This window comes from Gymnoscopelus microlampas, assembly GCF_963454915.1.
Source record: "Gymnoscopelus microlampas genome assembly, chromosome: 23".
NCBI lineage: Eukaryota > Metazoa > Chordata > Actinopteri > Myctophiformes > Myctophidae > Gymnoscopelus > Gymnoscopelus microlampas.
Window position 1 is genome coordinate 36,895,916 of NC_139960.1, and position 26,946 is coordinate 36,922,861.

The 26,946-nt window shown below is 41.6% G+C and overlaps 2 protein-coding genes across 2 annotated transcripts; one reads left to right on the forward strand and one right to left on the reverse strand.

Moving 5' to 3' along the window:
• Positions 1–443: 443 nt before the first annotated feature.
• On the reverse strand, positions 444–16,886 carry LOC311039637 (kelch-like protein 24; the record flags this gene model as incomplete). Its single annotated transcript, XM_084049574.1, has 11 exons — positions 444–599; positions 1,472–1,574; positions 3,872–3,964; positions 4,059–4,275; positions 8,741–8,917; positions 10,680–10,811; positions 11,972–12,103; positions 13,181–13,340; positions 14,808–14,948; positions 15,570–15,704; positions 16,620–16,886. The coding sequence occupies 11 exons, from the start codon at positions 16,884–16,886 to the stop codon at positions 444–446; spliced, it is 1,713 nt and encodes a 570-aa protein (XP_083905700.1).
• A 3,646-nt stretch (positions 16,887–20,532) lies between these two features.
• Positions 20,533–25,449, forward strand: LOC311039638 (kelch-like protein 24; the record flags this gene model as incomplete). The annotated part of the gene is made up of 9 exons (XM_084049575.1): positions 20,533–20,769; positions 20,953–21,036; positions 21,163–21,354; positions 21,805–21,973; positions 22,581–22,718; positions 23,314–23,424; positions 24,594–24,785; positions 24,913–25,095; positions 25,247–25,449. 9 exons carry the CDS (start codon positions 20,533–20,535, stop codon positions 25,447–25,449), a joined length of 1,509 nt encoding a protein of 502 aa, XP_083905701.1.
• Positions 25,450–26,946: the final 1,497 nt, after the last annotated feature.

The window sequence follows — 26,946 nt, forward strand, 5'->3', positions numbered from 1 at the left end:
TGGTATGGACGTTTCTGTTTGTTACACAGGACACTTTTCCTATCCATTGTTTTTACCTTGAGGAGTGACGCTTCCAACTCTCTGTGTTTGTAGCCTCGCTCAGAAAACCGGTTCTTCATTTCCACAGCTTTTGAGGTAAAGTCACTTTCTTGGTCACAGATGCGTCTTAGACGCTGAAATTGACCGAAGGGGATATTTTTTTATGAGATGAGTGGGGGTGAAAGCTTTCGGCATGCAATTTAGTGTTGCGATCCGTGTCCTTTCGGATAATAGTAGTATGTATAGCTCCCCAGAGGGTGTCTTGGTGATTTTCAGGTCCAGAAAGTTTATTTCGCTCTGGCTGTGTTCCAAAGAAAGTTCTATGCTGTCACTGGTGTTGTTGAGGTATTCATGAAATTGGACAAGATCTTGTAGATCACCGTTATTGAAGAAAATTAGATCATCTATGTATCGTCCGTACCAGGCAGATGATATTCGCGGTGAGGGTTGGAGGGGCCATAGATGTATTTATCCTCCCAATGTCCAAGATAGAGGCAGGCGTAATTTGGAGCAAAGCTGGCGCCCATGGCAGTGCCTCGTCTCTGCCTGAATAGTTTGTCCTGGAAGATAAAGACATTGTTGTTTAAAGCCCATTCAGTGAAAGTCATGATGAAATGGTTAGGTGGATCTTCGTCTGTCCTGAGCTGGAGATAGTGATTCACAGCTTTAAGACCATCTTCATATTTAATGTTACTGTATAGCGATGTGACGTCCATAGTATTTTGTAGTTTTTATGTATTTTGGGTAACATGTAAAATGTAGAAATCTTCGGACAGGTTTTAAACAAGAAGTCTCGCTCTTTTTCTGTTATCCATTTTTGGCCCACGGCATTATTCAGAATATCAAACAGTTCGTGTTTCATATATTCCAGTGGGTTGGATGACAGAGGAGTGTAGTAATCAGAATTAAGTAATTGATGATGGGCTTCCTTTATGTATTGATCTCTGCCCCAGATTACCACTGCACCGCCCTTGTCTGCTCTTTTTATGAGTATATCTTCATTGTTTGAAAGATCACGTAAAGCTGCATTTTCCTGCTTTGTAAGGTTGTATGTGGCAGGGCGCTTCACAGTTTGACAGAGAGACTCCACTTCATAGGACACCTTTTTGGTGAAGGCGATTAAACATGCATTACTAACAATAGGACAAAAGGTTGATTTGGGTCTAAATGTGGGGCCAGCCTGGTCAGTATTAGAGTCAGGAACACTTGCAGTGCGTAAAACAGCATTTTGGGCATTTTGATGCCACCAAGCTTTCAAATGTAGACTCCTATAAAACTTAAATAGATCAACCTTAGTCTGAAATGCATTTACATTGTTTGTTGGTGCAAAACTGAGCCCTCGGGAAAGCAGGGAAATACATTCTGGGGGGAGGGAGGTACCTGATATATTTATGACCGATTCCCGTCTTGTCTGGCGGTCTGTCTGGTGTACCAGGTTCGGTTCGGTTGGTTCTGTGTTGCGCGTCCTCTTCTTCCTCCCCCGCCTCGTCCTGCGTTTGCGTGGGGTTGTAGGTTGGGTTGTTGGCTGGGAGGCTCTAAAAACCCACCTCTGCACTTGAGCTCAGAGAACTGTCACTTGTGATGTGATCATGGTCACCCTCACTGCTGCTGGGCAGATTGAATGAATAACACATTCAACCAGTAACAATAGTACATAAGTGTTTTAAGACAATAAGTATCAGATAAGAAAAATAAACAATATTGTCTACTCTACAGCATACCTAATGCTTGCATCTTGGCTTGCATCAGGGAAGTTTCCATACAATGTGGCCAAGATAGATTTGAACGTGGTTTTAAACTATGTTAACATACACTGTATTTATCTTGACAATTAAGACAGCATCAGATGCACATTATGTAAAAGACCATCACAAAATCTGACATTTTCTGTGTAGTCAATCATTTAAAATGTATTATATTACATGAATCTTATTCAAACCCCAGGTCTTGATTGGTTATGGTAGCAACATTCAAGATGGATGTCACAACTTGAATACCGTCATGAAAATCAACATTGGTCAAACCTTTTCGAATGGGCGGTTTGAACGCTGTTGTGTCGGGTTGTAAGTTTTAGGGAAGCGTCGGAACCGACCGACCCATGGGAGACCTCTGTAGAGGCCCACGTTTCAGTACAGCTTTACAGGGCCAAGACATGGACGCTCACAGCACAGCAGAAAAAGGCCCTGGATGGTGTCTTGAAAGGCACTCGTTGTCACCAGGGGCCCCTGGGTGCCACACCGTTGCTCCGATCCGCACCAAACGTGGCACAAACACTGTTCAGGGGTCTGCCGGATCAGAATAGTGACACCAGGGGCCATGTCAGGGGCCTCGGGGGGCCACAGGCACACTGTTACTCCAATCCTCACCAAACTTGGAACAAACTCTGTTCAGGGGTCTGCCATGAGAATAGTCACACCAACACCACAAATAATTGCACACATATGTGTCATTACAGCTGGGTTTAACACTTCAAATGGCCATAACTCTGTAACCGTTGCTGTTCAGCACAATATAGGGATGGATTTGATGGCCACGTGGCAAATGTACATATACACAGTATCTATAGTATATGAATATAGATCTGCACCAAACTTGGCACAAACACTGTTCAGGGGTCTACCATGATAAGAATGAAGAGAGGCCACTGGGTGGAATGTAGGCAGGGATATCAATATAATAGGAAAGGAATATGTCATAAAGCATGTATTACATAGACAGTCTTTATTGATCTCCGGGGAGAATTTAGGTGTCATAGCAGCACTGAAGAACACATGAAACTAGGGTATAGAAATTAACTAAGACCCTGAAAACTCAGAAAATAATCAAACAAGGTAATTAAGATAATAAAAGTAAAAATAAATGTAGTAAACGTGAGAGTCTACTGTAGCCAGCAGCACTTGAACTGACTTGGATAGCCCAGTGGATAAACAATTACTAATATATAGTATAGGCTTACATGAACATGTATCTGTATGTCAAATAACAAAAGAATACAGAGCACTCTTGGTTAGAGTCTATGAGATAACTTGCTCCAGTCCAGGTGGATGTGTGGTTCTCATGTGCTGTGATATGATGTCTATAGTAAGTACTGAACTAGGTTGACCAATCCTTCTAACCTAGCCCTGACCCATGCAGGTCTAAATCAGTTGGCGTCCTTTTATGGCTTTTTACTTCTCTTTTTACATTATGGCCTACAACCCTAGGATCCATATTATGGTCATGTCATAATAGGTGAACATTCTGTGAAAATAGCCAATCTAGAAACTCAACTTGTTGTGAGTTTGAAGTTCGGCTATTTTCAAAGAGATTTGGTCTAGAGGTAAAAACTAAAAATAATTATAATAAAACCATGGTCAACTAAGTTTACTGTGTAGGGTTTAAGTGCTTAAAGGCTTTTTAACCAACCTTGGCTCATGAGCGTGCTTGAAGTTAACCTGAGAGACTGACTCCCTGTCTTCGTATATCTGTATGTACAGACTGTCAGCAGTGGGTGTGAAGCTGATAAGGCAGGAGTCATTACTTGAACCATACTTTGCTGACTGGGGTCCCCCAGGGGTCTGTAATTGGACATCAATTATCTAGCTAACGCATTGCAAGGCGTTGTGAGCTTTTAGCTATTTCTGCTGAATAAGTTATGCCTATTTACACATATTATGACATGCCCCTAATTGGGATGATCGGATTCAAGTGATTCATCCAAGAACATTATTTAGACATAAGATATATATGTCATCTACATAATCATCCTCATCGTTGTCATCATCATCTTCATCGTTCATCATCAGCTGTGGGTGCATGATCATTCCTCAGCCTGACACACACGCACTCGAACCTGGGTGCAGTGGCGCAGTGACGTGCAGGCAACTCCCCCACAACTTCCCACACGTCAGTTTCTTCACAGTACTGCTCAATGCTACGGAGGCACCTACACACAGAGAGACCAAAAGGTAGGAGTTAAATGTCTGGTGTGGACAAGAAGACACTTTTTTCCAGGCATGCACAGAGCAGCAGTGTCTTACTTGTCGTTGTCACCCCGCCCTCCTAGTATGTATATCTTTCCATCCAATGCAGCCACGTTAGGAAAGGAGCGACGCACTTGCATGGCGGCACACCTGGTCCACTGGTTGGTCCGGGGGTCGTAACATTCCATCGTGTCTTCCGTGATCTGGGCCTTCCAGCACCCCTTGCCTTTGCCCTTGCCTTTGCCTTTGCCCATTAGCTGATGACGCTGACCACCTATCGATAAAAAAAGGAATCAACAGGATAAGTGACCTTGGGCTCTATCATGTGCCCATTCTGCACTTAAGTTGAAGTGAGTCTATTATGGAACAAATAATCAGAATCAACGTTATTGTCACATCACTGGTTTACAGATGTTAAGATGTGGATGAAATAACATATTAAACTAGAAAAAGTGCTCCTCGGAGCACAGGTCTCCGCCAGGTCAGGTAGGCTATTGTGGCCTCCTGGTAACGCTATAATAGGCCAACGTGAAAAGGGTGCCATTTCTTCTTAGGCCTTGCACGACAATCGGACACTGACTGCATTCACGATTTGAGGCATTTTGTTAAAAACATTTGTTTTGCTAAATTAGACCTGCTGGTGGCACTATAACAGGCCAATGTTAAAAGAGTGGCATTTGTTCCTCAACATAGTGTGAATGTGCATGCAAAGTAAGACCGCAATCGGACGGTGCGTTCATGATTTGCGGAATTTTGTTCAAAACAAACCAATAATGCAAACTTTACATGTCAATCTTAGCCAATCAGTATGAAAAATCAAACACATCCGTCGTGATCACATGACTATAGAGATCATGTGTACCGATTTGCGTGAAATTTGGATACATTTGGAAGGAGTAGTATAAAATAATGTGCTTTACATAAATCGGCCTCCTGGTGGCGCTATAAAAGGCAGATGTGAAAAATGCAGGGCAAAAGTTTTTCCTTGACCTCTAGGGAGTGTGCATACAAAGTCTTACACAGATCGGTGCAGTTATAGGTAAAAACACAAATTGGCCTGTTATAGTGCCACCATGAGGCTGATTTGAAAAATTTCACGGAAATTGCATGCTGTGTTCATGATTTGAGGCATTTTGTTCAAAACGGAGCACTCCTGCAAACTTTGGAAGCCATTTTTAGCCAATCAGGATGCAATATGAGAAATCTGAAAGACCCGTTTCGTTTAATGACTATAGAGATACTGTGTACCGATTTGCGTGACGTTTGGACAAAATCTGTAGGAGTACTGTCAAAAAATGTGTTTTGCAAAAAGCGGCCTCCTGGTGGCGCTATAACAGGCCCATGTGAAAAATGTGGGGCAGAGGTTCTGAATTGGCATCCAGGGAGTGTGTGCGCACAGTGTCGCTGCGATCAAGCCAACGGTGCCGGAGATTAGCTGCTCACACACGGACGGACGGACGGACACACGGACGGACGGACGGGGTGGAAAACATACTCTCTCGCCATGCCTTTCGGCTTGGCGGAGACAATAAGCATGCCAGAGATAACCTAAAACATAGCTACACATATACACATATAGTCATTAAAAAGGGGGATGAAACCCTACATTTTTAGTTTATTTTCAATTTCAGGTTAAAATCTACAGCAGGGTAAAAAACATGGCATTCGACTTATGTTGGAGTGGCTGGCTCACTGAAAGAAAACTACAGGCCAAATGCTATCCCAGTGGGGTCAACCACGGCATTTCTTTCCTATTGGTCGACACTATGCTTCAGACACGTTCAATAAGACACAGGTCAGTGCTGTCAATATGCCACAACAGGAAGCTCCACCCCTTTGCTCCCATTGAAAATAAGTGACTGACCTTATATTATAGTACACTGATGTAAGTGACACGGCTGCAGCTAATCACATTAATTATGGGTGTTTTAGACTTAGGTTGACTACTGTCTATATGCTTGCACATTAGCACACCCATGGCTCTGGACACACCTATAACCCAAACAGACTACTTCAGACTTTATTTATTAGTACTTTATTTATAGTTTTAGGTTGCTTTTGTTTGGGCTAGTTTCTGAAGTGTAGTTGCTTATTTGGGCTTGCTTTCAAGATTCCTTTTGAAAATAGCTGATTTAATAGGGCTCAAGTGGTGAAACTGGTCGCTTATTTTGGGCTTGTTTTCATAGACCTGGTCGCTTGTTTCACCCAGGGAATCTGGCAACACCGGAGCTTTTTCACTCGCACCAAAACAAAACACACATAGCATTTCAGCACTAGTCTAGTTGGGACCAACCGAGCAAGTTCGGTTTCTCATCGACGGGTCGATAGAGGTCCCGACCCAACGACGCTATCCGACAACAATTTGTCGGCAGCAGACACTTTCCAACGCCTCCCAACGCTGAGTCGGCCCAAAATCTGTGCGATGGAGAGCTGCCTTATCACACCCATTATAAATTGTATTAGCTGCAGCTGCGTTGCTTTCTAGCCTGCCACGTAAGAATAGGTGTGATACCTATAACGTAGATCTTCCCGTTGAGACTGCAGGCAGCTGATTTATCACGTGGATTCAGCATTGGTGGGATTTGTGTCCATACATCCGTTTTATAGTTGTACTTATGATTCGAAGCTCCACCTAGGGCCCAGGAGGACACACGTGGCAAAACATTACTAATTGTCAACAGGAGAAGGATGAATACTTAATAATGTATATGTCCTGATGAAGATCTGAAAAGATTGAAACATTGACACAATAAAAATACAGCGGAGCTTTTTCAGCATCACCAGTGTGCAGACTCTATTCTTGTTGTCTCCGCCAGGCCGAAAGGCATGGCGAGAGAGTATGTTTTACCCTCCGTCCGTCCGTCCGTGTGTGTGTGTGTGTGTGTCCGTGTGTGTGTACTGTCTGTGTGTTACCAGCTAATCTCTGGCACCGTTGGCCCGGTCGCTGCGAAACTGCACACACACACTCCCTGGATGCCAATTCAGAACCTCTGCCTCAAATTTTTCACATGGGCCTGTTATAGCGCCACCTGGCCGATTTTTTTTTACATTACTCCTACAGATTTTATCCAAACGTCATGCAAATCGGTACACAGTATCTCTATAGTCATGTGATCAACACGGATCTGTCCGATTTCCCATATTCCATCCTCATTGGCTAAGGTTCGCTTACAAAATTTGCAGGATTGGTCCGTTTTGAACAAAATGCCTCAAATCATGAACGCAGCTTGCGATTTCCGTGAAATTTCACAAACACATTCCCACTAGGCCGAGGAAGAAATGCCACCCTTTTCACATTGGCCTGTTATAGCGCCACCAGCAGGTCTAATTTAGCAAAACACATTTTTGGAACAAAATGCCTCAAATCATGAATGCAGTGTCCAATTGCCGTGAACGACCTAAGAATAAATGCCACCCTTTTCACATTGGCCTATTATAGCGCCACCAGGAGGTCACAATAACGTACCTGACCTGGCGGAGACCTGTGCTCCGAGGAGCACTTTTTCTAGTTTATGATATTTTTGCTTGTCTTTCACCTGGGCCATTGCACTACCGTCTTCATACTTAATGCCACAGCCTTTGGACATTGTCAGTTATTAGCATGCTTTATATACATGAAATAAACAAGAAACGTGCACTCCTCGGAGTGCAGATACCCACCAGGCCTGGTTGGCTTTTGGCTACCGAGGGCTGTGTTGTGACACGTTATAGTTCATGAGGCCGATTTAAACATTTTGGGTGGTGGTTCCTTCCTTGGCATACTGGGATTGTGCCTGCAAAGTTTCACACCATTCCGACACAGCATTAATGATTTGTGACATTTAGTGCAAAACGGGCCCTTTGGAATGGTAGCCAATTGGAATGCAATCTGAAAAATCTGATAGATACATCTTGACCACATGACTACAGAGATAAGGTGTACCAATGTGTGTGAGTTTTGGACACAATCTGTAGAAGTAGTAGCAAAAAGTGTTTTGAAAACAAAACAAGAAAATCTTGTCAGTCAGAAATAGGCCCATAGGGGGAGTTGCATCATGATCCAAGAAATCCAGCAGAGAAAACCTTTTTCACTGTATGAACACAAGAGTTATAAGCCAAAGTGTGATTCGGCCTGTTAGAGTGCCACCATGAGGCTAATTTGAAACATTTTGTGTGGCTGTTCTTCCGTATCCTAGTGGGAATGTCCATGCAATGTCTCATGGCAATTGGGGTTCAAGATTTATTGCACTTTGTGCAAAACTCATAGCCAATCAGAATGGAACATGGGAAATCTGACAGATACATCTTGATCACATGACTACGAGTTAAAGTGTACCTAATTGCATGAGTTTTGGACAACATGGTAGTAACAACAGTAGTATCAAAAAGAGTGTTTTGCAAAAAAAATAGGTCTGTTATAGCGCCAGCAATTTGAAAGACTTTGGGTGGGACTTTGGGTTCAGAATGGCTGTGCAAGTGATGTCACTTGCACTGATTTTGCATTGACGATGGCCAGACAGAATTGCTCAGTAGCTCCCCCCTGCCCAATAGGACGTTTTGGTATTGCAGCTGAAAAAGCTTGGAATGACAGACAGTCAGATTGTGAGAAAAAATATCTGGATGTTTTTTAGGCTTACAACCTGTTTAAAACGTATTAGGGGGCAATATTTATATATAATATATATTTTTTTAATTCATGGTGTAGCCCCTTTAATGAATGCAGCAGGCTGATCCTGCAAGTGCATACACCTGATCCTTACCAATACAATAGAGCAGTCCATCTAGTGCAACCACAAGACTTGCTTTGTAAGCCACACCGACACCTTCCCTGATAGTCCAGGTGTTGGTGTTGGAGTTGTAAAACTCAATTGAGTTTGAAGTCTCCTCATCCGGCGAGCCACCCACTGCAAATACATGGCCATCAAGCATCACCAGGCCTATGGAACATGTGCAGGGGAAAGACACAAAGAAAAGAAACCTGATCATTAGCCATAATATGCACTATGCTGCATCTCCTTGGTAACCAAGACAACATCTATTCCAGTTGTTGTCTTGGTTATTCCAAAACAAAGTTTTACATATCGCAAAAAATCATTGAAATTTCAATTTGAATTTCAAATTAAAATTCAATGAATGCAGGATTTGGCATTTTTATTAATACATATGTTACACAGTATATTTTTGTGAATCACGTTTGAAGAGCAAAATCCACCCCGCCTCCACATACTCAAGGCTGTCAGTGGAATTAGTATTATAACTTGCTGCTTGCTCAGTGGTGGAAAAAGTACTCACGTTTGTTACTTAAGTAAAAGTATCAATACTGCATTGTAGAAATACTCTGTTACAAGTAAAAGTCTGGAATAAAAACTTGAGTAAAAGTACAAAAGTATTATTATGAAATTGTACTTAAAGTACCAAAAGTAAAAGTACATAAAAGTTTGAAAATAGCAGATCTACAAGCTCACAACGCGTCGCTATGTGATGCGTTGTGAGCTTGTAGATCGGTGATTTTCAAATAGCCTAGGTATAAAATAAGGCTAAAGTGATTAATGTATGTTTTATAATATAATAATTTAAGTAACTAGTAACAGTACTGAAAATTGTGGAAATACTCCAGTAAAGTAAAAAGTACCTCAAAATTGTTCTTAAGTACAGTACTTGAGTAAATGTACGTAGTTACTTTACACCACTGTGCTTGCTTGACCGCACCATTCCAAAATACAGGGACACTTAAATCATCAATATACATTTAATTATATTTAACAGTAGAAAGAGCATTGTGAACAGTTTTGAAAGCTCTACCAAGTACAGTCAATACAGTATGTACAACTAGCAGCTTACTTTACTAGTGATGTCATTCATCTGCAATTGAAACTATTGAAACAATTGAGGCCATGTTTACACGGTAATTATCAGAACAGAAAACGACAAAGTGCCGCTGCAATCTCACTTTTTATTCTGTGTTTACACGAGTGCAGACGGGGACGCAAAAGGGATTCAAAACGCTGTAGTGTACATGCCAGGTGGCGGTGTTGACGCGCTGCCAGATAGACCAGTCACGCATGCATAGAACCACTTCCGTTCTACTTCTTATCCCAGCTGTTTACTGGGAAGTAAACCGGAGATGGCAGGTCTTTCTATTTTTTTGTCTTGGGTAATAGCGTACACTGCGTGAGCCCACGTGAGCCATGACGTCACGCCTTTGCAGTTTCAAATATTTACATCATGGAAGGGGGTTTCACTTTTGCCATTGCCGTCTAAACGGAAAGCACATCTGATATTTTATTTTTCCGTTTTCTCAAGAGCCTGTTGCCGTCTAAACGGGGCCTGATCCAGTCTACCTGTACAGTCACCTTTTTAGACCATTGTTCCTATTTTTTTCTTTTATACATTTCCATATAATTAAACCATCTCTGTACCTTATCTGTTGCCCTTACCATAACCACTTACGCCCTATTATATCATTTTGCTATTCAAAAATAACTGACCAACAACTTGAGGTAAAACAATGTGACCTTGTAGATCTGTGATTTTTTTCAAATCTAGAAAATACAATATATTTTAATGTATTTATTTATTTATTTTGCATATAATGATATGCCAAGAATAGGGATGCCAACATTAATGTGGTTGAATTGAATGCCATAGTTTGACAATCTTAATGTGGTTGAATTGAATGCCATAGTTTGACAATCTTACTGAAGAAGCAGCGTGGGTCATCCATGTCGGCCATCTTCAACCATGAGTTACGGTGAACGTCATAGCGCCACATCTCCCTACTGTATGGCCCATCATCAGGGAATTCTCCTCCGGCCACATACAGAGAAGAGCCTATAGTGGAAGAAGAGCAGAATTACAACGATTTATGCCTTGATTGTTAAAATAAATAAATAAATTCAATATGCATAATGTAACTTGAAATATTTTCATATATGTTCTATATTATTGTGATGGTCCACTTATCAAACAATGAAATGTACAGAAATTCACCAAATTAGTTTGGCAACATAAGCTGCCAGGTGGGCTATATACCAACCTTAGGACTGACTGCAGTAGGACATTTGACAACAAATTGTTAAATCTCATCGTTCCTGGTATTCCTAAACCAATCATGTTGCTCCATATGAAGTGCCAATCATATGTGCACACTCATCACTGGTTGTAGTGGTCTGAGATTCTGTGCTACGCTATTACTATATTCCAGCATTCATTCCTACCCAACCAGGCAAGCAAATCAATTACATGTCCCGCTATGTACCACCAACAGGGGGCAGTTTGCCATCAAATATAAAGGTGTTTTTCACTAATGTCCATTTCCATCTAGTAGCTACCACATCCTCCCTACCTACCTACAAAAGAAGCCTGAAATGTAAATTAAATACCCGAGTGGATAACTAGATGTATTTTTCTATATCTCTTCATCTTTACTATGTTCACATGACTATATAGTAGCATCATGTCTTTGCTTTGCCCATTTCTTGTGTTCTGTTTTTGTCTATTCTACTCAGTTTGTACTTTTATATTTATCATGTGTCCTATTCTCTTTAACATCAAACATCAAAAACATCAAATTATATGTAATGTAAACGGTGAGGTTCTCGCATAAGCCCCCCTAGGGTTTCTTACCTCACCGGCACAACAACTAAATTGTCAACTTTCCCATGGAAAGAACTATGCCCTGTATATGTATACAAAACTGTTTGTCAAATCAAACAAATCAAATAAATAAATAAATATATGTTGGCTGTAAAGACAGCTTTCACAAAATTACTGCAACTAACTATGCTTGCATGCAGACAGTACTGAATGACAGTAGGCTAATATTGCTAAATGCAGCAAATCGATGGCCCGATAAATGAACCACAACAGCAATGTTCTTTAAGAATAAGTTTGCCTTTCCAGCACAACATTGCTACAGATAATTGAGAGGCAAAACAGAGTAGGATCCATTACAGTAGATTAAGTAGATTGACTCTGATGGTACTCCTCACCTGACATAACAACAGCATACCCGCTTACTTTCAATGGCAGGCGTCCCAGAGTCTTCCATTGATTGGTCAGGGGATCAAAGCTCTGAATTATGTTGTATGACCCCTCCTTCACTGATGACACCGTCACGATCACTTCAACAAGCAGGGAGAAGGAGTGGGTGAACCAGAGTAGAGTTCAAGAATAAACCTAATTCATTCAATAAAACGGGACCATCTCACACGTATGCTGGCCTTACCATAGATGGAGTGTCAGTTTGTCACCTTTTAAAGACGGAAATTAGTCAGAAATAGCATAAAAGGCGGATCTACAAGCTCCCATGTCTCCCATGTCATGAGTGGTGACTTATTTGTATTTAGTTATTGAGCCATTATCAATATAGATCCCTTATCAAACAACGTCACACTGATAAGAACCAGTATGCATGCGCAGGCCGGCACCAAATGAACCCCACCGCTCATAAGATGCAATGATAAAGTGGTCACTGCACTCACGTGTAAAAATGCATCCCATCAAACTTTCAGATGCTGTTTTTCTCCCAGTATGGAGGAAGAATGCTTAGGAGTTGTACTGTGATCTCTCGCTCTTGAAATACATAATCCTTGGTTTCTGTTGTGTGTAAACAATAATAGCAATTTAAAGCAGTTGTCCCCCAAACCCCACCTCTCGTGGCTGTCATAAGAATGTATATCAGCTATTCTCAGCGCGCAATACCGTTGTGCGATGAAGCATAATGTCTCGCAAGGGCGCACCTCACTAACCAACACACAAGAGGAGGTTGAATGAACTGAAACCAGTGCTCCCCAAAACAACAGGTTTGGGGATCTGTTGGGAATTGATTACATGAAACAGTCACCTCTGTGTCCAGTCTCAATGTTGGTAAACAAATAATTGATCTATACGACAAAGTATGTAAGTGGTTAATACAAAGGAATATAGCATAAATGAGCACCAGGCATTAGCCCTGGTAGTCTGAAAATTGGATTACAAGTTGACATCTATAAAAGCACAATCTAAATGAAAGCTTGAATTGTAAAATAAAAATAACGAAATCATGATGCAATAACCTCAATAGCAAACTAAACTAAACTCAGATCTATTGCCAGGTATGTATGCACATTGCAGGAATTCTTCCCAGGACAAACTAGAAAAACCTTGATGTATTTTTTGAACCACCATCAGTTGCTACATGCATGTATGAGTCAGTGTACCTGTGGTCCTGCGTGGGCGTGCTGTGTTACAGTAAGGCACTGCACGTCGCTCTTTGGCCTCAGATATGAACCTCTGGCAGCCCTGGTATTTTTTCACCACATCCAGAGCCTTGATCAGGTAGGAGGGACTGATAAGAGGCAGACGGATTTGCTCTAGCACCTTAAAATAATAAATAGAACATAGGTGAACAACATTATGTAACTAGAAAAGTGCAACCTCATCAGAGTCGATCCTTGCCAGGCCGGGTTGCCTACCAAGGGCTGTTACGAGCTCTTACAGCGCTACATAAGGTGGAGGTTCTTCCTTGGCCTCTCAGAAGTGTGTGTACAAAGTTTCAAGTGTTCAATCGGAGATTAGCTGTTGACAGACGGACGGGACAGAGACATACAGACCGGCCTGATGCAAATAATAATCATGCATAGTACCAGCAAGTACCATATATAGATACCAAGCATGTATTGGTCAGTGGGCGCTGTTGCAACTATCTTGCATTAGCTAGGCAGAGACCTCCGATCATCTGGCAACGTGAGACTAAGACATTACTGACCCAAAGATCCTTAATTTAGGACGATACGCCATCTCACGCTTTGCCTCTAGGTACAAAATGGTACACAAAAAATGGTCTCCTAAGGCGTTGTGAGCTTGCAGGTTGTCTATTTTCAATTTGTTTGCCTCTTTATATTTTTTTAATTTGACAATTTGACCAATGTTTGACCATTTTTATAGTATAGTTTGTTGATTAAAATGAGAATAAATAATAAGACCATTACTGCGTCAAAAGTAGTGGTATTAATATTGAGTGCCAAAACAGTAATATTACGGTTTTGCAAATACACCCGCGGAGTGCCAACAATCCTAAAAAACGTAAATATACGTTTGTTTTACCTTTTTGTTTTTTTCGTTTGGGTTAGGGTTTTTTCCACAAGAGGGGGGGGGGGCTAGCGCAGCCCTGGAATCACCCATGAACACTCTAAGAATTAAGGGACAGATGGATCACCGTGCCAAAAAATCTCGCTCCCATCCGCTTCCATTCTATCTATTTGCTAAAAAAACTCTGTATCTCCTTAACTTTTTACAGTGGGCAAAACGAGTCATTCTCGATGCGCGATCGCTCTGCAATGGTGACTTGCGTGAGACATGTTGTTGTTTCAGGCTTTAGCCAGGAGCATCGCGCAACCTACACTCATGCATTTTTTTAATGGATCGCTCGTCGTGGAGTCTACAGATTTAAACAGCACAACGCAGCGCAACGGTGAGATTTCTGGCACCGAACGTAATCTGTTATTATAAAATTCTGGCACCCAATGTGTTAAAAAGGTATTAAAAGTCCTTAATTTGACACTTTTGAAATGTGCAGATACCCTGTATACTCTTATACTGTATGTTGGTTTATTTACCGTTGAGGGAGAAAACAATGTTGCACATTAAGTAAAATCATCTGGGCACCCCCCTGGTGGTCCCAACCCACAGTTTGAGAATCACTGCCCTATTGCGTGTTTGCCTCTCTCTGACCCCATCCCACCCCATTCACTTCTGGTCTCCTCAAAGGGGCGGGCACCTACCTATGAAGAGATAAGTAAAGCGATATGGCCAGTCTTGCTTTTCAATTATTTGTATTTGACTGACCTTTTCAAAGCTGTGCCTGCGGGTAGGACACTTGTTCAACCACAACATGGCCGCCTCAAACACCATGTCCTCCTTGGGCACATTGAGATCACTGGCAAGAATCTCTGTTAGTCTTTCCACAGAGAGAGATAGGAACTCTTCCTATTGGTAGAAAAACAAATATGTAGATTAGTTGATAGATTAAGACCCTGTTCCCTTCCCATACTTCAAACTGAAGTCACATTTTCAACTCAGTGCTCACTATTTACCATTTACCATTTACTCACTGGTGATAGACAATTTGTTAGGTTAAATGGAACTATAACTAACAAATAGCTTAATTAATAATCTGTAGCTTAATATGTATCATTCAATGACTGACTGCATTTTTCTATCCAGGTTTGAGTCTGTTGGTGTTGAGTGATAGTAATAAAACAAAGTTATACGAGAAAAAGCAAACAAAAGACAAACAACTTGGCAATGAAATGTATGATGCCTCAATCACTGACCTGCTGGTAGATGTCACTGAAGTGTTCCATTATGTACTCCATACAGTGTTGTGCCAACATTGTACAAGCGTGGACAGCAGCAAAGCCGTAAGTACCTATGCAGTTCTTTTCATTCATGTGACGCATTAAGAAACGACAACAGGCCTCTTTAACAGACTTGAAATCGAACAAGTTTGATGCTGCTAGCAGGGCCTGGAACAAATAGCATACAGTATGCTTGTTAAGCACCAATGTCGGCCAAAAATACAAACGGTTTATCATGAGAATACATTACCTGCACATTTGCCTTTGAGATGAACACCTTTGAATTGTAGGCATAGTCCACCAACATGCTGAGGACCTCCGGTTTCACATAACAGATTTTCACCCTTTCCTGTGTGGACTCCATCGTGCCAGATGTGAACGTTCTCTGTGCAGGTTGAAAAGGTGAATGGTTGACTTGGTGTGTTCATGGTTTAGGACCTGAACCAAACGTTTGGCCCTTCTTTTGCACATAGTGTTAACATGTAATTGATTGGATATAGCATGATGTTCGGTGCACGTGAAAGCCAAAGCAGATTTCAATGTCATTCCCGCGTTATTATGGAGCCCACTTCAGTTCTAGGCAAAACCCGCTGTGATTGGCCAGTAGTCGCTGTGATTGACAATTCTCGTTTTTGCAACTATGCTTAAACCTAACTTAACCCTAACTGTAGGAGCCCTTTTGATGGTGTTATATTATTTGGTAGTTTGGCATTATTACTTGTGGACACTGGGTGGCGGGCTCTAGTTTTGACAGCACTGGGTGGTTATTTAAGGGGTCACAGGTGCACTGAGTAGTTAGGACAGAGGACACAGGTTGGTGAGGAGCCACGGCGTTTTTACCGGTAGCAAGGAGCAGACAGACATAACCACAAATCAGAGATTGACAACAGAAATGACACTGCAATATCAATGGTATGTTCATAGCAAGCTGCAACTACAATAAATACACCTAAAACTGGATTTTTGGACATCCATCTTGTTTGTTTTTTACTTTGTCTACTGCGTAGGATCACTTCATACACCACACCACACCACACCAAGTAATGTGCATTGAAAGGTGGAAATTGCCATTACACTAACCTCAGTAAAACTATGCCTAAACCTAAACCTAACCCTAACCTCAGTAAGACTATGCCTAAACGTAACCTTAACCCTAACCTCAGTAAAACTATTCCTGCTAGGGAGCCAATCAGACAGGTAAGGCGGCTCTATATCGGCTCTATATCCTATCACATTGGTGGGATTCAAAATCACATGTCATTCCCTTAGCAACACCAGGTCAATGTGTGTATTTATTTACCTCAAAATAAGTGCTAGAGGCAGCCAGTACATTACGATGACAGGGGAGCTCCTGCCCCCCACAGCACAGAATCACATCACACATGGCACTGTTGAGCTGCAGCCTGTTTAGGCCCTCCAACACTTTTTTGGGATGGCGGCGCTCCACAGACATCTCACTCTCCTGTGAGGATAGTGGTACACTGGCACCGTCCTCCTGAAGTGTAACGGCAGCAACATCCAGAGGGCAGGGGGGTACACCAGCATCGACTGGAATCAGTTCAGCCATCTCTTCCTTTGCTAGACCAGCCTGTATGACAGGAGTGGATGGACAGATAGTAACGAGTGATTGCATGTTACATTTAATGAACAGAATACTGATGGAGAGAAATGACACAACATCACATGGATACAATCACATTATGAGACAGTAGTAAGTCAAATAACTATGGAGCTCATTCCAACAACAAACTGACAACAGCTTAAGATGTCTTGTAAAACTCTAAGTCTAGATTACATTTCAATTTAAGATTTAACTGTATTTGCATGCATTTGTGTAAAGGTTGTTTTCTTTCTTTCTTTCAAACCGTCAAAGTCCCCCAAAATACAGGGCTAAGCCAATAATGTGATGACCGACGCGACGGAGACTCAAGAGTCTCCTACTGAGTCTCCTATTGACCAATGACCCGGCCATCAAATTATTGGCTCAGGAATGCGACAAAAACATCTCCATGAATTGAAGACTTCATGGGGTGTGTAATTAATAGAAAATGAGTCATTTTGTGGGTGAACTACTCCTTTAAGTACCGTAAAGAATAGAGAAACTCAACTTTTAAGATCATTGAGTCTAATTTCAACAGAGGACAATGTTGTTTAATTGTATGACATGAAATATTATGACGGTTTTGAAATGGACAACCTTGCTATTAAAGAAATAAACAACAGTATGCACGTTTACTGCAATACCACCCAAGTTGAGTGCATTAACATTATGTTATTTTGTATTAGTCCCTTAGTGACAGTTTAATGAGCCAAAACACATACTGTTTCCTCTTGATATCTTGGTTTCCAGTTAGTGTGTTGACTTGGTTGGTTATCCAGTGAGGTTTATTTTACCTTAAAATCTGCACCAACTTTTACCAAACCCTCCAAATATGTGACCTCCTAAAATATAGCCTATTATGATTCACAGACTATTTGTGTAGCTCTAAGCCCTGGTCCAGCATGCTACTAGAAAGAGGAGAGCTCAATTAGACAACTGGAACACCTGCCAATCAATAAAGCCATGGCACTCAGTCACTGCAGCTACATCAGTTTGAATTGTGTGAGCAGTTCACAGAAATACTAATAAACATCTTCAACCCCTGCAAATGCCAATAAATAATCATAGCCCATGTGCATTGAGAATGATTGGACCTTTAATAATTTTGAGTACGATTCCCTGTTTGCTTTCTCTATCAAGTTTATATTCATTAGGGTTAGGCTAATTAATTCACCATTTTGGTACCCATTTCCATTAGTTTGTCATAGGAAATGCTACTAGAATCAGTGGGCCAGTATGTACTAACAACAGTGAAAGCCATACAAGGGTACAATACAGTGGCCACTGTACTGTTCCCCTTTAATGCAATGCACTCCCAGTGAGTCTGACCTAATGTAACATCAACATGGCATAGGTTTCATTTCACAGACTAGTTTTAAACTGAAGCTGAAACCACATTTGCATAATCAACAAACATATGTCACATAAACGTAAACACTACGTACATCCAACTAAAGGTACTTACAGATGATGACATCAAAATGGTAAAAGAAACAAAAGGATGGCAATCTCCTGCACAGTAGATCACCCAATGAGCAATGGAACCTTACTGTAACTCAACAGCAACTTCTAGTCTTCTTCTAGAGTTCAACATTGACTAGTGGGATAACGGATAAGCAGTTTACAGCCACCTGGTGGTTGCTTATGGTTCCGTCACAGAGACAGATATTTAAAGTGTACACTTTGAATGTTAAAAAGGTCTTAAAAAATGTCCTTACATTGTCACTTTACTGTAATCCCCCCCCCCCCCCCCCCCAAAGAAAATCATGTAGGGGGCGGGGCTGACCCACAGGTTGAGAACCACTGGGATAGTAAGGGCACTCTGAGATAAACAGAAGGGGGCGGTAGTGCAACTGATAAGGATGCCAACCACCCATGAAGCTCACCAAGAAGAAGAAGAAGTGGTGGTCTACTGCTGACAGAAACAATCTATTGCCATCCTCTTCTTGTTTTCCTCTTTTTATGTCATTATCTGTAAGTCCCTTTAGTTGGATGTTGTGTTTAAGTATATGTAACATTATTGTGAAGAAATATTCATGTTTTGTTCATATTTATAGACATGTGGTTTCAGCTTCAGTTGGTTTCCTAATAATTGATTAGTGGTCATATTAGCAATACAATGCATACCTGTTGATCACAAAATAGTCCTAATAATTACATGTGGTTGCTTTCACTGCATACTTAAAGGTAGGGTAAGTGATTTTCTTTGGTTAAAATAAGTTTTAAATAGCTCTATATTCTGACAGTCTCCCTGTCTCTCCAGCTCTTTATTAAACAGAAAATGCATTTTTAGGTCAGTAGGCCTATACCAATTTTATCCAACTCAGACAGGATACAGATTAAACAAGTGAAATTGGAAGGGATGACATAAAGAAATGAGCAGACGCAATTGGAACTGGAACTGTAAAAATTAAGCTGATGAATGGGTAATCTCTCCTGATTGGCTGAAATGTTGTCACCTACCTGGATATGTATTCTGTTTATTAAAGAGCTGGAGAGACATGGAGACCCCTGTGACTGAACAAAGCTCTATAGCAATCAGAATATAGTGCTTTAACCTTTTAACAAAACACTTTTTGTTTTAACCAAAAAAGATCACTTACCCTACCTTTAACTTAAACTGTGGATGTGGATAGATATGTGTGGGGAAATTATAATAATTTCACTTATTATGCAACAACATTAATACATAAATCATACACCACAGTGTAATGTAATCCACTGAAGAGGCTTCGCCCACCTCAGGGGGCGAGGTAGCAAGCATGAAGCATTGAGGTCTATTTGCTGGTAAATACACCAACCCGATATGAAATCTAATAGATCTAATAGATGTTCCATACCTTATCTGATGCTTGGGGTATAAAGACACTGCTGCTTGGGTTTTGTGTGTTCTGACGTTAAGGAAGTGTGGTTATTCAGGAGCACTGTCTGACTCTTTATAGCAGCATGCTGGACCTTATAGGCTCTGGGCTTCACACAGGCTACAATGTGTAAATCTTAGTATTAGACTATGTTTTAGGCGTAGACAGATTAGGAGGATTTGGTCCCAAATTAACACCCGCCAGGATTGCAATTGCAGAGATGAGATGAGATATACTTTATTAATCACAAAGGGAAATTATGGCGTTACAGCAGCACAGTGTAACCAAATAAATAAGTGATCAACAGACACACAGATGGACACACTAGACCAGGGCCGACACAGGACCAAAAAAGAGAGTTTCTTTAAGCATTGTACAGTCGTGAAGCTGTTAAAGCAAACTTGTATATCCAAATGAGGGTAAATATTGTCTTTGAGTAAATTATGGAGACTGTCCACCACTCTGTAAATAGGAAACAATAATGTCATACATGCAAGACAGGTTTGCTGTCTTGCATATTATGAAATATATGTGAATTCTGTGAAAATACATTGTTTTGAAATGAATGAAAGACCGTTTGAAAAGACATCCTAAACTGTTTGTGAGGTCTATAGTTATTTTACCTGCTAATACTGTATACACTGTAATTTCTCTCCATGAGTATTCTGTTCATTAAAGGTAACATGCAAACAATTGTTACCATCTGACCATTATTTCTTACTGTCATGTAGGCTGGTCTAGCAAAGGGAGACATGGCTGAAATGATTCCAGTTGATGCCAGTTCAACCTACATTGCTGTTGAACTTCAGGAAGACACCTCCTCAGTGGAGGGTGAAATGTTTCTGGATCTCAACCATCCCAGCATGGTCTTAGAGGGCTTGAACAGGCTGCGGCTCAACCGTGCCTTGTGTGATGTGATTCTGTGCTGTGGGGGGCAGGAGTTATCTTGTCATCGTAATGTACTAGCCGCCTCCAGCACCTACTTTGAGGTAAATAGACATTGTACACATTTATTGACCTGGTGTTGTTAGGGAATGACATATAATGCTGCCTTGGCTTTCACATGGGACATCATGCTATATCCAATCAATTAATTGTTGACACAATGCAAATAAGAAAGGCCGAAAGCATGAACACTCTAAGCTAACCATTCACCTTTTCAACCTGCACAGGCAATGTTCACGTCTAGCATGCTGGAGTCCACTCAGGAAAGGATTCAAATCTGTGATGTGGAACCTGAGGTGCTAAGCATGTTGGTGAGCTATGCTTACAGCTCAAAGGTGTCCATCTCCACGGCAAATGTGCAGGTATAAACCTTATTCATTATCTGCATTTTTGGCCTACATCGGTGGTACCTAACATGTATTGTTTATTTGTTCCAGGCCCTGTTAGCAGCATCAAACCTGTTGGATTTCAAAGCTGTTAAAGAGTCCTGCTGTCGTTATTTAATGCGTCTCATGGATGAAGAGAATTGTGTAGGGATTCACTGCTTTGCTGAGGCCCACTCTTGTATAATGTTGGAGCGACACAGCATGGATTACATCCTGAAACATTTCAGTGGTGTCTACCAGCAGGTCAGTGATAGAGGCATTATACATTTACAAACGTATACGTCTGTTGTCTTGTGTTTGTTGTCTTTCAGCTAATCAATTTGGTCTTCTTCTTCAAACAATAGGAAGAATTCCTTTCTCTCTCTGAGGAAAGACTGACAGAGATTCTTTCTAGTGACTTACTCAATGTGCCCAAGGAGGACATGGTGTTTCAGGCGGCCATGTTGTGGTTGAACAAGTGTCCTACTCGCAGGCACAGCTTTGAAAAGGTCAGTCCTTTCTTAGTCTCACGTTGCCAGACGGTCAATATGTTTGGGAACTTTGAAATGCAAGGTTAGTAGAACAATGAATGCCTGCTGCTTGACCTCTACGGTATATGGTACTTGTTGATACTATGTGTGATTATTATACAATGTTGTTCACCCAGCATCCAGGCGGACTAGTAAATAATTAGTGTTCTATTTGTTCTTTAAGGTTTTAGATCACATCCGTCTTCCTCTTATCAGCCCCTCCTTCCTCCTCCATGTAATTAAATCTCTGGATGTGGCGATAGAATACCAGGGCTGCCAGAGGTTCATGTCAGAGGCTATGGACCTAATTCTGGATCCTTCCTCTAACACAGCTCACCCACGCAGAACCACAGGTACCCTACCTCGCACATGCATGTATGTTGCAACTGATGGTGTTGTGAAAAATACGTCTAGTTTGTGCTGAGACAAATTCCTGCAATGCAAACATTCTTGGCAATAGAAATTAGTTAAGTTTGCTATTCAGGTTATTGTGTCATGAATTTGTTATTTACATTTTACAATTCAAGCTTTGATTTAGATAGTTGTGCTTTTATAGTTTCAATTTTCTCTTGGATTAATTCAGTGAGTGCTAATTTGGGCTGTCTACACTTCACTGCAGTAGAGACTCTACTGGGACTTCCAGGTCTCATGTACATGCCTGGTGCTGTGTTTATGCTATATTTCTGCTATATGATGTATTGATCTCTTATTATAATTTATTGTATGACCAATGGCAATAATAGAACATCTACAAGCTCACAATGTGTCATATTGTGACACGTTGTGAGCTTGTATGTCTGCCACTCATGCTATTTTGGAGACAAATTAATTGAAAATCTTGGTGGGTAAAAGGTGACAAATTGAAACTCCATCCATGCCTTTAATTGAATGAATTTGGTTTGTCCTTGAACTCTTAAATCTTCTCTGGCTCACTCACACCTTCTCTCCCGCTTGTTGAAGTGATCGTGATGGTGGGATCAATGACAGAGTGGGGAGACAACAACAACGTTGAGAGCTTTAATCCCCTGACCAATCAGTGGAAGACTCTGGGACGAATGCCCTTTGAAACACAAGAGTTTGCTGCTTGTTTGATGTCAGGTGAGGAGTACCACTTGGATCTGTAAGCTATACTTCTGCCTTCGTATTGATCTTTAACAATGTTATGCTGGAAATGGAACTGGGATACTTAAAGTTCTTTATATTAAGTGGGATACTTAAAGTTTATGTATTGGTTCTTAAAGGGGGGTTCCAGGGGGTCCCCAGATAAATGATGGATAGTTAGGAACCAAGTGGAACCTTATGTGGTTGTAACTCTGAGAGTGTACACATGGTACCAAATGGACCCGTAACCATTAGTTTCCATTTGTACACTCTCAGAGTTATGGTGGTCCGTGGTCTAATGCAGGGGTTCTCAAAGTGGGGTCCAGGGACCCCCATGGCCCTATAGATAGCCATCAGCTATTTTCAAAACAAAATGAAAATGTTTTGATTTCCTTGGCACAAAATATTTTCAGATGTGGGTCCGCAGCCAAATACGCATTCATTGACATTGCTTTATATCAAGCCATTAAAACTAGACCTACTTTATTTATCAATAGCCCACTATATGAAAACATTTCAACTTGATATATTACACCTGTTCCTTTATTTAACAATCAAGTAATAACTTATTTCTGCTCTTCTTACACTATAGGCTATCTGTATGTGGCTGGAGGAAAATACCCCAGTGAGATGTGGCGCTATGACATTGACAATAACACATGGAGGAAGATGGCTGACATGAATAAGACACGCAGCCACTTCAGTAAGATTCTCAAACTATGACGTACAATCAGATTGTTTTCAAAAATCATAGTTCTACAAGCTCACAACGTGTCAAAGGCGCACTGTTGCTCCAATCCTCACCAAACTTGCCACAAACACTGTTCAGGGATCTGCCATCAGAATAGACACACCAGGGGCCAAGTGTGGCTTCCAGGAGCCACATTAGGGGCCCGCCACAGGCACACTGTTACTCCAATCTGTGCCAAACTTGGAGCAAACACTGTTCAGGGGTCTGCCGCGTGACTCCATAGTCTAAACCAGTTGTGCATGATTGGCCAATACGCTTGTGCAAGGACACGCTGTGATTGGCCAGTAGCCACTTTGAGTGACAGTTAGGGCAAACACTCTCACCAAAACATTATTTACTATTCTGTCCCTATCGGTACATAACTCGAACGGCACTGAGTCGACTAGCAGACCATCGGCCGGTCGACGTGGGCACTCACGCCTGGAGGCGCGTCTCCTCGGCCTCAAGGTCTGCTGAGTCGGCGCGCCTCCGTCATGGTCCAAAACTATACTTTATTGGCGAAAAAAAAAAGTCCGCGGTTGTTTGAAAAAGGCACTTCCGCGTTGGCCACAGAAGGGGGCGTGTTTATAGCACAACTGGTTTAGACTTTGTAATGTTGCGGGTCTGCCATGACAATAGTCACACCAGTGGCCACGTCAGGGTCCCCTAGGGGCCACAGGCACACCGTTGCTCCAATCCTCACCAAACATGCCACAAATGCTGTTCAGTTATCTGGCATGAAAATAGTCACACAAAACAAAACAAAACAAAATGATTTGCACACATGTGGCACTACAGTAGTGTTACAGTAGTGTCTAACATTTCAAAATGCCATAATTTTGTGACCATGCTCTGATAAGTGCAATTTAGGACTGGATTTGAATGCTGCGTAGCGGCCTTAAAATCTAGTTTCTAAAAAGACCAAAGGTCTGAAAAGGTGACTGTACAGTTAGATGAATGGGTCAGTTCCAACTGCAGAGTAATGGCTAGTTGTATTTACTCTATTGACTGTACTTAACACAGCTACAAAACCAGCTGTATTTTAAATTCTCTGGAACCCTATTATGCTGTTTAAATGTAATGTATATTGATGATTTAATTGTCCCTGTATTTTTCCCTGCACAACTCTACATGTCCCATAGGCCTGGTGATGCTGGATGGCTATGTGTTTGCAGTGGGTGACTCGGGGTACAATAAGAAGACTAAAGACTCCATTGATCGCTATGACCCCAACACAGACACCTGGGACCTCTGGGAAGATGTCGGTGTGCCAGCCCATGATGATTACGAAAGCCCTGCTGTGGTCGCACTAGATGGACTGCTCTATTTTATTGGTATGGCAGGTTTATGCACCTGCAGGTTCAGCCTGCTGGTTGTCATGAAGTAATACTGTGATATTATTATGTATTCATCCTGTTGACAATTAATGGTTTGCCATGTGTGCCGTGTGTTTGTCCTTAGGTGGTGCTTCGGATCATAAGAAGCCAAATCATAAATACAGCTATGAAACATCTGTATGGACAGAAGTCGCTCCTATGCAGATTGCGCGTGATAAACCAGCTGCATTTGCTCTCAACGGGAAGATCTACATTATAGGTATCATCCCTGTTACGTACACTGTGACGCATAAGTGTGACCGCACCTGTATGCAGCCTGCCATGTGTTTACCCTGCTGTAGTTTTACAAATTTAAGGTTTCATCCCCCCTTTAATGTCTCTTAGTTCCATAGACTCACTTCACATATTACATCTTGTAATAAAGCCCACTGATCCTGTTAATTCCCTTCTATCCGTAGGTGGTCGGCATCGTCAGCTAAAGGGCAAGGGCCGAAGGAGCTGGAACCGCGAGATCACGGAAAACACAATGGAGTGTTACAACCCCGAAACCAACCAGTGGACCATGTGTGCCCCCATGCAAGTGCGACGATACAAGCCTGGCGTTGCTGTGATGGACGGAAAGATATACGTACTAGGAGGCCTGGATGAAGACGGCAAGTAAGACACTGCTGCTCTATGATGCCTGGAAAAAAGTAGCTTCTTCTTCATTTGACTGATGCCTATTGGTCTCTCTTCATCTAGGTATGTCCGTAACATCGAGCTGTACTGTGAAGATACTGGCACGTGGGAAACTGTGGGACAGATGTGCGTACGTCGCTACAGTCTCAGCTGCGTGTGTCTCAAGCTGAGGAATGATCATGGATGCACAGTTTCATCATCACAGCAAGATGATGAAACTGATGATGGCGACGATGATGAAACTGATGATGACGACGATGATGATGATTTTGGTTATTATAATTATCATCATGAGGATGATGATTATTATTATAGATATCCCTTCTGGGATCCCTAGAATCTGGGTCATATCCCTGTGAAACCATCATCTTCAGTAGTTTTTTGTGCCTGCGATAGAGGAAATAATGTTCTTGGATTAACCACTTAAACCCTAGCGGTCTATCGCTTCGCCAAAAATAGCCAATCTAGAAACGCAGTGAGTTTGTCGATCTGCTATTTTTGCTGAATATTTACCTTATATCACATGCCCACATTAGGTATGCTAGGGTTCTAGGGCATAACGTAAAGAAATAATAAAGAAAATTAAAGTTTAAAAGCCATAAAAGGACCCCAACCAGTTTTGGTTAATTTATTTTCACTTACATTTTTATATATTATTTTCCGGTTCTGTTTTAGCTCCTATATTATGTAAGATGGATATATAGAGAATGTCTCCATTATGTTTGACTCTGATGTGTCCAAACGTCTGTTGTGAATAAAAATGACTTGATTTCCGTATATCCATGGGCTCCAGTGCTGTCAACTACTTTGGACCAAAGTTCTGAATTCACAAGCTCATGGGTCCAATAACAGGATTGTGAAATGGGGCATTCTACATTATGATATATCATGTTATATATGTCCATCTGTCCGTCTGTGTACAGCTAATCTCAGACACTAGCCGACTTGTCAGAATCAAACTTTGAACCCACACTCCCAGTAGGGCAAGGAAGAACACACCCAGCCCATTAATGTCCATCCGACCTAATGAAAAGTTAAGAAAATAATAATAATGGCAGAGAAAATAAAGAGTGTTGTTTCTAACTTCTGATTGGGTGTGCAGCTCACAGCTCACTTCCAAAGTATGTGTGTTCCACACACAGTGGGCCTCAGTCTTGGGCCTGAGTTCAGACCAGGGGGTGAGTGATGTGCCTAGTAGGCTATATTATATTGAGAGGTGAGAGGTGGGGTCAATCTGACAGGCGGAGTGACAAGTAAACGCAATCCTGTGAAACGTTGTGCTCGTCCCACGCACACACCCACCCACTGTGGGTAAAGTACATGGGAGAGAGACTGATCCTCGCTGTCTGAGTTCCATGAAATATCGAACTATTTTTTAAACAGAGAGAACGAGACAACCAGGTGCTCACCGTAGAAGGAGTTAGAAGGAGTTCTCCTTAACGCTATGGGACTTTCAAGCCGTTGCCCGCACAGTCTAAGT